General features: G+C 42.4%; 1 protein-coding gene across 4 annotated transcripts in view; it reads right to left on the bottom strand.

Moving 5' to 3' along the window:
* The window catches only part of WRN (WRN RecQ like helicase), a 115,771-nt gene that overhangs the window by 34,111 nt on the left and 68,024 nt on the right, over nt 1-13,636 (bottom strand). For all 4 annotated transcript variants that reach the window (XM_038746693.1, XM_038746692.1, XM_038746691.1 and 1 more), the window contains 3 exons: nt 10,003-10,190; nt 4,823-4,997; nt 1,362-1,543 (listed from right to left, as the gene is read on the bottom strand). In XM_038746693.1, the coding sequence (XP_038602621.1) occupies nt 1,362-1,543; nt 4,823-4,997; nt 10,003-10,190 (545 nt within the window). The remainder of the gene's footprint in view (nt 1-1,361; nt 1,544-4,822; nt 4,998-10,002; nt 10,191-13,636) is intronic.

The raw sequence follows: 13,636 nt of genomic DNA, 5'->3' as shown, positions 1-13,636 counted from the left end.
GTGGCGGAGCCAGGATTAGAACCCATGTCCTCTGAATCCCAAGACTGTGCTCTTTCCTCTAAGCCACGGTGCTTCTCTATAGACAATGCCTGCTCACAAGGAGCTTACAACCTAGAAAGGGAGACAGACATTAAAATACATCACAAATGGATGTATACCTAAGTGTTTTATGGATGGAGGAATTGTAGATATCAATGTCCTTAAGGGGAACAGACCCAAGTGCAGAGGTGACACAGAAGGCAGGCCTATGATGGGGAAGTGAGAGTTTAGACAGGGAAGGACTCCTGGTGGAAAAGTGATTTTACTAGGGTTTTGGAGATAATGGGAGAGAGATGGTCAGTCAGATATGAAGGGGGAAGGAGCTCCAAGAAAGAGGGAGGACATGGGCAAAGGGTCAGCAATGAGAAAAAATGAGAAAAATTATATCAAGGTACAGTGAAAAGGTTGGTGTTGGAGAAATGAAGTGTGCAGACTGGGTTGTAGCAAAAGACCAGTAATGCAAAGTAGGAAGGGGAGACCAGATTGCGTACTTTAAAGAGGACAGTAGGGAGTTTCTGTTTGATGTAGGGATGAATGGGTAACCATAGGTTTTTGAGGAGAAGGGAGATATAGACTAAGCAGCTTTTTTTAGAAAAATAATCTGTGCAGAAGAGTGAAGTATGGATTGGAGAGAGGAGGCAGGGAGGTCAATGAGGAGTCTGTTGCAGTAGTCAAGGTAGAACATGATAAATGCTTGGATCGGTGTGCCAGCAGTTTGGTTGGAGAGGAAGGGGAGGGTTCTAAAGATGTTGAGAAGGTAGACCTGACAGAATTTGGTGACAGACAATGCAGGTTGAATGAGATAGATGAGTCGTGGATAACACCAAGATAATGGGCCTGTGAGACAAGGAGAATGGTGATTATGTCTATAATAATGGGAAAGTCTGGGAGAGGACAGGGATTGGGTGGGAAGATAAGGAGTTCAGTTGAGACATAGTAAGCTTCAGTTGGTGGATGTACATCCAAACAGCAATTCCCTGAGGGCAGGATGAAATGCCACACCAGAGAAAGGGAGAGAGGACAAGCTGGAGAGGTAGCTTGGGGAATCACCTGCATAGCGATGACAGTTGAAGCCATAGGAGCAAATGAGTTCACCGGGAGGGTAAGTATAGATATGCATGTACGCGCTTACTGTGAAGGCTATTACTACCATAAACATAGTACCTGTTGAGTTTAAGTTGCAGGACATGCCACAAATTTCCAAGTGAATACTGTTTATGTAAAAAAAAAAAAAAAAAACCACAAGGTAACTTGCATCCACCTTTGTCCAAACCCACTTCTTAGCCTGAATTTACATACAAATATAAACTTTCATCAAATACCTGTTTAAGCTCATGTCTCCTGGAGCCCACAGTGTATGGCAAGAACTAGGAAGTCCGTCCCGGCCAGCCCGGCCAATCTCTTGGTAGTAGGATTCCATTTCTTTAGGTGCACCATAATGAATGACCTTGCGGATATCAGCTTTATTAATGCCCATTCCAAAGGCAACAGTGGCCACAATACACTAAGAATAAACAGAAAAACTTAACTAGCATGTTTAATTTAAACGAATCTGCCTTTCTTTTTTTAAACAGAGGGAGTGTCGGGGGGAGTGAAGTGACAGAAGACTTGCTTGGGGGTTGTGATTGATCTCTATCCTCTTAGAAAAGTGCCTTCTTGTTGGGCAATGCAAAACCCCCTAACTCCTATTATCATTCAAACAATCAATCAATCAAGCCATGGTATTTATTGAGTATGCAGAGCATGGTACTAAGCGCGTGGGACAGTACAACAGAGTTGGTAGATATGTTCCCTGACCACAACAAGCCCACAGTCTAGAGGGGAAAACAGATATTAATATAAATAAATTACAGATATGTACGTAAGTGCTGTGGGGCTGTATGTGTGGTGAAGAAAGGTTGCAAATCCAAGTGCAAGGGTGATGCGAAAGGGAGTGAGAGATGAGGAAATGGGATCCTAGTTAGGGAAGGCCACTTGGAGGAGAAGTGACCATACAGCATGGGCCGGGAGTAGAAGGAACTGGGTTTTAATTCCCGCTCCACCACATACAGTTGTGTGATCATGGACAAGTCACTTAACTTCCCTGTGCTTCAGCTCCCTTGTCTGCAAAATGGGGAATCCATACCTGTTCTTCTGACAGGTATATGAATATGTGGAATATGTGAATATGTGGTTACAGAAAATCTGTCCTTTTTCAGAAAAACCTTATGCAGATTGGGCCCAAATGGCCAGTGGCTGTGAGTCACTCCCCTCCCACAAAAATATATATGGATTGGCCTAGCAATCTGTGACTCCACCCATAATGAGCTCTGCATTTTGATCTCTATTTTCATTTTTGATTATGATGATAATAAAGGCATGTTTTACGTGCTTACTACTGCCAAGCGCTGGGGTAGATACAAGACAGTCCCTATCCCACATGGGACTCCCAGTATAAGGGTAAGGGAGAACAAGCATTCAACCCCCATTTTGCAGATGAGGAAACTGAGGCATAGAGAAGTTAAGTTACTTGCACAGGGTCACACAGCAGGCCAGTGCTGGAGCCAGGATTAGCAGCTTGGCTTAGTGAACACAGCATGGGCCTGGGAGTCAGAAGGACCTGATTCTAATCCCGGCTCCGCTACTTCATTCATTCATTCATTCATTCATTCATTCAATCGTATTTATTAAGTGCTTACTGTGTGCAGAGCACTGTACTAAGTGCTTGGGAAGTACAAGTTGGCAACATATAGAGACGGTCCCTACCCAACAACGGGATCACAGTCTAGAAGGGGGAGACAGACAACAAAACAAAACATGTGGACAGGTGTCAGGTCATCAGAATAAACAGAAGTAAAGCTAAATGCACATCAATAAAAAAATAAATAGAATAGTAAATATGTACAAGTAAAATAAATAGAGTAATAAATCTGTACAAACATATATACAGGTGCTGTGGGGAGGGGGAAGAGGTAGGGTGAGGGGATGGGGAGGGGGAGGGGAAGGAGGGGGCTCAGTCTGGAAAGGCCTCCTGGAGGAGGTGAGCTCTCAGTACGGCTTTGAAGGAAGGAAGAGAGATAGCTTGGCGGATGTGCAGAGGGAGGGCATTCCAGGCCAGGGGGAGGACGTGGGCCGGGGGTTGATGGTGGGACAGGCAAGAGCGAGGCACAGTGAGGAGGTTAGTGGCAGAGGAGCGGGGGGTGCGGGCTGGACTGTAGAAGGAAAGAAGGGAGGTGAGGTAGGAGGGGGCGAGGTGATGGAGAGCCTTGAAGCCACGAATGAGGAGTTTTTGCCTGATGCATAGGTTGACTGGTAGCCACTGGAGATTTTGGAGGAGGGGAATAGCATGCCCAGAGAGTTTCTGCACAAAGATGATCCGGGCAGTAGCGTAAAGTATAGACTGAAGTGGGGAGAGACAGGAGGATGGGCAATCAGAGAGGAGGCTGATGCTGTAATCCAGTCTGGATAGGATGAGATATTGAACCAGCAGGGTAGCAGTTTGGATGGAGAGGAAAGGGTAGATCTTGGCGATGTTGCGGAGGTGAGACCGGCAGGTTTTGGTGATGGATTGGATGTGAGGGGTGAACAAGAAAGTTCACTGTAGTACTGTCTACAGTGATGGGAAAGTCAGGGAGAGAACAGAATTTGGGAGGGAAGATAAGGAGTTCAGTCTTGGACATATTGAGTGTTAAATGGCTGGCAGACATCCAGATGGAGATGTCCTGAAGGCAGGAGGAGACCCGAGCCTGTAGGGAGGGAGAGAGAGCAGGGGCAGAGACGTAGATTTGGGTGTCATCAGTGTAGAGATGATAGTTGAAGCCGTGGGAGCGAATGAGTTCACCAAGGGAGTGAGTGCTGTGTGACCTTGGGCAAGTCACTTCACTTCTCTGGGCCTCAGTTACCTCATCTATAAAATTGGGATTAAGAGTGTGAACCCATGTGGGACAGTGACTGTGTCCAACCTGATTAATATGTATCTACCCCAGCGCTTAGAACTATGTTTGGCACATAGAAGACACTTAACAAGTACCAATATTATTATTATTATTACAACCTCTGACTCCCGGGCCCATGATCTTTCCACTAAGCCATGCTGCTTCACATGGATCTATGCATATATGCAGTAGTCTCTCCTTCATCCACCAGGACTCCAAATTGTCTAAGTAGTAATTTTCAGATAATAAGAAAAAAGATAACATTCCTTTGTAGAATTAAGCATTGGACAACAGACATAAATGTTTCCTGTCCTGCTCTAATTTTGGCCACTGAGAACATCCCAAGTAAAATGGGTGAAATTGAGGGAAAAAGATTCTCAATAGAAAGAAAAGAATCCAGAGGACACTCCCACCCACCAATTCTTGGGTTCCCCTCAATTTCTTCCAGTTCATCTCCTGGCACAGCCTCTTTTTACCTCACAACTGGCCTCTCCATTACGCTTGCTAGAATGAGCTTCAGCTTCTCCCCAATATTTTGGGGAGATGGGATTCCTTTAAAGGTGGGCTGAGGCTCTACTTTATAAAAGTCACAAATATGCTCCTTAACCCTTGGTAAAAATAGCAGCCACCTAATGCCTAGGAGTACTTGCCTGTGAAAGACGTAGAACTGCTCTAATCTACTTCAAAGATCTCTTGGGAGACATTAATTATTACAAAGGTACTTTGTAATAATTCTTGCCATAATTTAGTACTCTAAAGAGCTAAATGATAATATAGTTATCAATCCAGAGGTGACTGCATTCCCCACTGCAAGAAATAGCCAGTTCATTTCCCCTATGAGACCATGTAAATGCACTATATTCTCCTACCTGAATTTCATCTCTCATGAATTTATAATGGGTTTCTCTTCGTGAGTTAATCCCCATGCCTGCATGGTATGTACCACAGGATACATTCAGTTTCTTCAATTCAACAGTTACTTGTTCTGTTATCTTTCTGGAAGGACAGTAGATAATGGTAGGACCTTCAAATTCTGAGGCTGACCTAAAGAAGACGAAATCAAAAACATCAAAAGAATCAGTATTCCATTAGAATACAAAACTCCACCTAAAATACAGCAGTCCTATAATGCATAAGTTAGATTCATGGAGAATGTTGCATCACAGAACACTAGCATTATAGATCTCAAGCTTTAGCCAATACCAGGTGCATGTGCAAAACCGCTTCTTCTGATACTACTGTGTTAGATCCACAGATATATTGTGGGAAAAATGTCCCCAATTTCCTATCAGTCAAGCAGTAGCATTTACTGAGTGTCTAGTGTGTACAGATCTTTATATTATGTGCTTGGAAGAGTACAGTAGAATTAGGAGAATCAGCGTGGCTTAGTGGATGGAGCACAGACCTGGGAGTCAGAAGGACCTGGGTTCTAATCCTCGCTCCTGCACATCTGCTGTGTGCCCTTGGGTAAGTATCTTAATATCTCTGCCTCAGTTACCTCATCTGTAAAATGGGGATAAGAGTGTGAGCCCTATATTGGATAGGGACTGTGTCCTACCTGATTTACTTGTATCTATTCCAGTGCTTAGAACAGTGCTTGGCACAAAGTAAGCACTTAACAAGTATTGTAATTAGCAGGCAGGATCCTTGCCCTCAAGTATTTTACAATTTAGCAGGTGAGACAGTCACTAAAGTAAATTACAGAGAGTAGGAAGTAATAGACAATATGAGAGTTTTATAATAATGATAATAATAAAGTGCTTTGTTATGACTGTGCACCCCACATGGGACAACCTGATTACCTTGTAACAATAACAATAATAATAATACTAATAATAATAATGGCATTTGTTAAGCACTTACTATGTGTGAAGCACTGTTCTAAGTGCTGGGAGGATACAAGGTTAACTAACTACCTTGTGTCTCCCCCAGAGCTTAGAACAGTGCTTCGCATACAGTAAGTGCTTAACAAATGCCATCATTATTATTATTACAAGGTAATCAGATGGCCCATGTGGGGCTCACAGTCTTAATCCCCATTTTACAGATGAGGTAACTGAGGCACAGAGAAGTTAAGTGAGTTGCCCAAAATCACACAGCTGACAAGTGGCAGAGCCAGGATTAGAACCAACAACTTCTGACTCCCAAGTCCATGCTCTTTCCACTAAGCCATGCTGCTTAGTGCTATGGCTTGGAGGTTGTGTGTACTTAGGGATTTAGTTGACATGGAACTGCTGATACGGCAGTGGGAAGATAGTAAGATAGGGGTACTAGAACTTGATCCAGGAAGGCCAATTGGAGATACAATTTGAAGGGCTTTGAAGATGAAGAGAGCTGCAGGCTGTTAGATAATACAATTCTCCATCTAAAGCTACTCCAGTCCCTCATCATTTTAATTGCCCTTCTTTGTATTTTTTAAGTCCTTCCTACAATGTGGTAGCCACAACTGTCTACAACATTCCACACCTTTACAAAGTTTCATAAAATTTTCTATTTCTTCATGGTTATACCTAAAATTTTGTCTTTTTAAGGCTTTTGCTCAAAGAATGGGCCGATGATTTAGGGGAGCAGCTGACAATGACCTCAAGATATATTAAAATTGATGGTTCATAGCTCAGTGTATAAGTGTAGTTCAATAAATTTTTCCCATATGCCTTACACTACTTAAATTGAAACTCATCTCCCACTTTTTGGCCTTTTCACAGAGCTTTATGAGATCTTCTTATAGGAAATTCTTATTTGCACATTTCATTACCCAAAATGTTTAGTTTTCATCTACAAACTTTGGAGAGTTCACTGCATACAACTTACTCCATATTAATTAGGACCATTTAATAAAACCAGTACCAGCATTGAGCCCTGGAAGACCTCGGTTATTTTTCACTTTTACATTAATAAAGATTTACATTTCTCTACTCAGCAGGATTAACAGCCTTCTTCTTTTTACCTTTTAATTGTTCCATCCTTGACAGAACCTGCCCTCCAATCCCACAATTCCATTATTTAAAAAAACTACTTTTTATGTGACCCGTGCTGATGTCCTTCTAAAAATCTATATACACATGCTCAGTGGTTCCTATCTACATACTTGCTTAGTTAAACCTTCAAAGAACTCCAGCCTATAAGAGACTTGCCTTCCTCTCGTCTTTTCTTCAAAATACAGCAATGGAAAGGTCATTTTATATTGGCCAGATCCCATATCAATCAATCATATTCATTGAGTGTTTACTGTGTGCAGAGCACTGTACTAAGCACTTGGGAAAATACAACAGAATTGGTAGAAACTTTCCCTACCCACAGTGAGCTTAGACTCAAGAGGAACTAGTTCATAGTTTGATTCAAAACCTTAATAAACAAAATAGTTTGCTTCAGTCAATGTAAAAAAATATTTGGATAGCTATGAAAGAACATTTTTCAGGCTACCATTATTAAAAACATTATTTTCGCATTTTATCATCATCATCATCAATGGTATTTATTGAGTGCTCACTGTGCAGAAAACTCTACTGAGCACTTGGGAAGTACAATACAAAGAAGTTGGTAGACACGACTTGTCATAATTCTGAATCAAAACTTCAGTGACAAAATAGTTTGCTTCGACCAATGTAAAAAATGTTTGGACAATTATGAAAAAACATTATTCAGGCACTTGTCACATCCTATTTTGACTGCTGCATCAGCCTTTTCCCTGTCCCCCAATCAATAGATCATAATTAATGAGTGCTTATTATGTGCAGGGCATTCCCCGCTCTTGGCCATACTTCATTCTGCTTCCCGGATCATTTTTCCGAAAAACAGTTCTCCACACACTTCCCAATCAATCAATCATATTTACTGCGCCCTTACTGCGTGCACAGCACTGTACTAAGTGCTTGGGAGATCACAGTATAAATTTAATTAAGTCTATAGATACATTACCTGCCTAGGAGGAGCAAACCTCAAGTGGTTGCCCATTCGTCTCCAGATCAAACAGAAATGGCTTAGCTTATGGCTTTAAAGCCCACAATCAACTCTCCCCCTTCTACTTAACCTTGCTTATCTCCCACTATATCTCAGCCTGCACATTCACTTCTCTAACATCATCTTACTTATTGTACCTTGATCTCATCTTTCCTGATCACGTCCCCATTCCTGCCTGGAATTCCTTCTCCCTTCGTATTGGACAGCCCACCACTCTCCAGATCTTCAAAGCACTACTAAAACCATGCCCTTTCCAAGATGACTTCCCTGACTAACTTCTCATTTCCCCACCTTATTCACTTTCTCTTCAGAGTCACCTACGCACTTGGGTCTGAAACCCTTAAAGCACACTGATACTCACCCCACCCTCCCAGCCCCACAGCACTGAAGCATATAATCTTTTATTCTGCTACTTTTCCTCTCTGTAATTTTTTTTAACATCTGTCTCCCCCAGTAGACTGTAGCTCCTTGTGGACAGGGATCACATCTTCCAATTCCACTGTATTGTACTCTCCCATATCAATAATAATAATAATAATAATAATAATGTTGGTATTTGTTAAGCGCTTACTATGTGCCAAGCACTGTTCTAAGTGCTGGGGTAGATACAAGGTAATCAGGTTGTCCCACGTGGGGCTCACAGTCTTCATCCCCACTTTACAGATGAGGTAACAGGCACAGAGAAGTGAAGTGTCTTGCCCAAGATCACACAGCTGACAAGTGGTGGAGCTGGGATTAGAACCCATGACCTCTGACTCCCAAGCCCGGGCTCTTTCCACTAAGACACGCTGCTTCTCTGGACACAGCAAGCCCTCAAAACTATGACTGATTGATTGACTGATTCACTCAATAAGGGATGCAGAATTGGCACCCTTTGAGGGCTAAACTGTAGAATGGGATGAAATCAGAAAATGAGCTGTTTTTCATAAAGATTGCTTACTGATGTAAAGGTGTTTGCTATGGCTTAAATGATAGTAGTGACATGTATATGTGGAAGCAGCAGCATGAGCTAGCGAAAAGCCCACAGGCCTGGGAGTCAGGAGACTTGAGTTCTAATTCTTATCCACCTGAAGAGCTTGCAGTGGCAGTCAGAGCAATAACAGGAACCTGACAAAGGGCATATGGAAAAAATAAATAAATAAGCTAATCAGTTTATAGACATTTCTGTTATATTTCTATAAGGACAGAAACAGGACAAACTGTGCCTGCTTGTAACTTGCCTGCTGTGTAACTTGGGATGAGTCAAACACTGTTCTAAGTGCTGGGATAGATACAAGTTAATTAGGTTGGACACAGTCCCTGTTCTGCTTGGAGCTGACAGTTTAAGTAGTCTCCCACAGAAAATGAAGGGCAAGCCTCGGTCTTAGACTACAAGGCTGAGAACCTGTGCAAAGGAATAGATTATGGTGATACTGGGCTTTAGCGGTACTCCTCACACCTGATCATGCCAGGCCTTGCCAGTTGTAATCCCACTGGGGCCTGGAGTGCAGTGAAAGAGCAGGCAGGCAACGGTACAGCACACTGCCAAGTGGATGCAAAAATGGGGCCTGAACCTATAGCTCAGGGCACTTTTAACAGCTAATATCCAACCCCTAAGGAAAATGAAGAACAGTTGTAAAGTGAAAAGGCTTAAATTCTGCATCATCTGAGATTCATGGACTCAGCCTAAATATTCTCATTTTAACAAATGAATTAGAGAGGGAAATTTAAAATGGCTATAAAAATTTATTCTTGATTTTATGTGCCATACATTTACATGATGACAGAACTCCAAGAAAAGTTTAAATTTCAATGTCTGAGTTTTATATGTAAAAAATGTGTTAAAGTTAAGAAACATTTTCTTTCAAAATGGATGGAAGTTTAACAATAGAAATTATCACAATTACTCAAGCATGATTTTGATGTAAATAACCCCCAGTCATATAATGACAGACTACTTTCTGAACCAGACTATTTAGGAACCTAGGAGGCCATTTTAATATAATTTTGGCTACATCACCTAACCAGAAAATATCTGAGATAAAATAAGTAGAAAACATCTAAACGGAATAATGTGGTAACTAAATTTAACAAAATATTAAATCCTCACCCAGTCTTTTTAACAAGGAACTGCTTTAGATCTTGAAGGACATTTCCTGTTTTCCGTCCAACTTCTAAGTATAGGTTAGGTCGATCAAAACCAGTACAGGTAACTTGAGGATTCTTCAGCTTCAGGCAATGCATAATGTCGTCTCTGACTGAAGAACTTGCTGTGGCGGTCAGAGCAATAACAGGAACCTGATAAAGGGCACATGGAAAAAATATGTGAATAAGCTAATCAATTTATAGACATTTCTGTGATATTTCTATAAGGAGAGAAACACGACAAACTGCGCAGTATGTCACACAACTATAGATCAACTTATCCACACTTTTTATTCTAAAAGAAATATCTCAAACTTTAAGAGATAACGTTTAAACCTTATTGGTTTCTGGTCAGCAGCCGTTCCTATTGTGTGTACCACCTTTTGCAAAGAACAGAAACAAAAACAAATTGATATGAATTTGACTGTCATTTTGGGTCAGCAAATATAAGGATAAATCATGCTTGTAAATACTGTTAGGTCTGTTAAGAGTGTAAGCTCCGTGCAGACAAGGAACATGCCTTGTGATTCTGCTGTGCTTTCCCAAATGCTTAATTGTGCTTTCCCAGACACTTAACATAGTGCCATGTACCCAATGGGAGCTCAACCTATTACCAATTACACAAGGATAAGCTGACTGTATGCTTGTTGTGCGCAGGGAACATGCCTACCAATTCTGTTGTACTGTACTCTCCCAAGCATTAGTGCAGTGCTGTGCACACAGTACATGCTCAATAAATAACACTGATTGATTGATTAAAAACAACCAGCTACCTCCCTGGGCCTGCCCCAATTATGAGTATGGAACTCAATGGAAGGAGTAATCAAGTCTTTCTTACACACTTTGGTTCTGAAGTCAGTGGGTTTGAATGAATCCCTAGAGGGTTGGGTCAGGGCTGGTACCATTGAAGGACCCCAAAAAGGGTCTGTTCCTGCTGATGTCAGTACTGGGAAGAAAGGAGGACAGCAGGGAACATGTCTACCACCTCTGTTACATTGTACTCTCCCAAGTGCTTAGTACAGTACTCTACACACAGTAAGCGCTCACTAAATACGATTGACTGATTGACTGAGGAAAGAGTAGACAAGCGCTGATCTCCAAGGAAATGGAAAAGTTTTCGCAGGCTCCCACCTGAGTTTCAGGCCTTTGCTGAGCAGGCCGAAAGTCCAGTTTGGTTTTTCCTCCCCCACAGGCATCCAAGATCTCTTATTGCATAAGCCTCCTCACAGACCGCCCTGGCTCCAGTCTTTCCCCTTATAGTCCTCACTTCACTCTACTGCTTGGGTCATTTTCTAAAACACCATTCTGCACACATTTACTTTGTTTAATGGTATCTGTAAAGTGCCAATGTGATTCAGGCCCTGTATGAAGTGCTGAGGTAGATACAAGATAATCAGTTTGGACACAGTCTTAATCCCCATTTTACAGATGAGGTGACTGAGGCACAGAGAAGTTAAGTGACTCATCCAAAGTCTCAGAGCAGACATGTGTCGGTGCCAGGATTAGAACCCGGGTCCTCCGACTCCCCTGCCCATGCTCTTTCCACTAGGCCATGCTGCTTCTAGATGATGTGATCTAAAATCGAACTATACCCAGTTGACTCAATCTCAACTCACTACATTAGCACAGTGCTTTACACAGAGTAAGCACCCAATAAATACCATAGATATATTCACCAGATTATCCTGAAAAACATCTGGATAAATAGGTGTGATTGGGCTAAATACATAGAGCAGCAATCCATGAATTAGTGACTAAATTAATGCATTATGAATGTAGAGGAGAATTTAAGAGATGTTAGATGGTACAACCATAACTGTTTCCATGCATGTTCATTATGTAAGACAAGCACCACTCATCACCCATATACCCCATGCCATTATCGGACACAGAACTAGGGATGGGATAGACTGCTACTCTAACTGCTAGGTCATGGGTTCATTCATTCATTCATTCAATCAATCGTATTTATTGAGCGCTTACTGTGTGCAGAGCACTGTACTAAGAGCTTGGGAAGTACAATTTGGCAACATATAGAGACGGTCCCTACCCAACAGTGGGCTCACAGTCTAGAAGGGGGAGACAGAGAACAAAACAAAACATAGTAACAGAATAAAATAAATAGAATAAATGTGTACAAGTAAAATAAATAGAGTAATAAATACTTACAAACATATATACAGGTGCTGTGGGGAAGGGAAGGAGGTAAGGCGGGGGGGATGGAGACGGGGATGAGGGGGAGAGGAAGGAGGGGGCTCAGCCTGGGTTCTAATCCCAGCTCCATCAAAAGTCAGCTGTGTGACTTTGGACAAGTCACTTCACTTCTCTGGGCATCAGTTACCTCATCTGTAAAATGGGGATTAAGAGTGTGAGCCCTATGTGGGACAGGGACTGTGTCCAACCTGCCTACCTTGTATCTACCCCAGCAATTAGAACAGTGGTTAGCACAAAGTAAGCATTTAGCAAGTACCATTATTATTATTATTAACCAAGGAATGCCATTTCTTATATCCTATCATACTTTTGGCTACCCTGGTCCCAATTTTATTACAAGAACATCTTTAATACTGGAATTTTTAAAAATCCATACATTTAATAGGAAATTAAAACATCCTGTAAAAATGAAAGCAAGATTACTATCCAATAGGAAAAACTAGACATCCTAAATAGAATATGCTCTACTGTCAAGTCAAATAAGAAAAGACGGTATTTAAAGGGAAGCAGCCTAGTAGAAATAGTACGGCCTGGAGTCTGAGCACTTAGATTCTAATCCTGGCCCCAGCACGTCTGCTCTGTGACTTTGGATGAGTCACTTAACTTCGCTGTGCCTCAGTAACCTCATCTGTAAAATGGGGATTAAGACTGTGTGCCTCACATGGGACATGGACTGTGTCCAATCAATCAATCAATCAATCGTATTTATTGAGCGCTTACTATGTGCAGAGCACTGTACTAAGCGCTTGGGAAGTACAAATTGGCAACACATAGAGACAGTCCCTACCCAACAGTGGGCTCACAGTCTAAAAGGGGGAGACAGAGAACAGAACCAAACATACCAACAAAATAAGATAAATAGGATAGAAATGTACAAGTAAAATAAATAAATAAATAAATAAATAGAGTAATAAATATGTACAACCATATATACATATATACAGGTGCTGTGGGGAAGGGAAGGAGGTAAGATGGGGGGATGGAGAGGGGGACGAGGGGGAGAGGAAGGAAGGGGCTCAGTCTGGGAAGGCCTCCTGGAGGAGGTGAGCTCTCAGCAGGGCCTTGAAGGGAGGAAGAGAGCTAGCTTGGCGGAGGGGCAGAGGGAGGGCATTCCAGGCCCGGGGGATGACGTGGGCCGGGGGTCGACGGCGGGACAGGCGAGAACGAGGTACAGTGAGGAGATTAGCGGCGGAGGAGCGGAGGTTGCGGGCTGGGCAGTAGAAGGAGAGAAGGGAGGTGAGGTAGGAGGGGGCGAGGTGATGGAGAGCCTTGAAGCCCAGGGTGAGGAGTTTCTGCCTGATGCGCAGACTGATTGGTAGCCACTGGAGATTTTTGAGGAGGGGAGTAATATGCCCAGAGCATTTCTGGACAAAGATAATCCGGGC

Source organism: Tachyglossus aculeatus, chromosome 5, assembly GCF_015852505.1.
Source record: "Tachyglossus aculeatus isolate mTacAcu1 chromosome 5, mTacAcu1.pri, whole genome shotgun sequence".
NCBI lineage: Eukaryota > Metazoa > Chordata > Mammalia > Monotremata > Tachyglossidae > Tachyglossus > Tachyglossus aculeatus.
The sequence above is the reverse complement of the archived record's forward strand: the minus strand, read 5'-3'. Positions and strand labels throughout refer to the sequence as shown.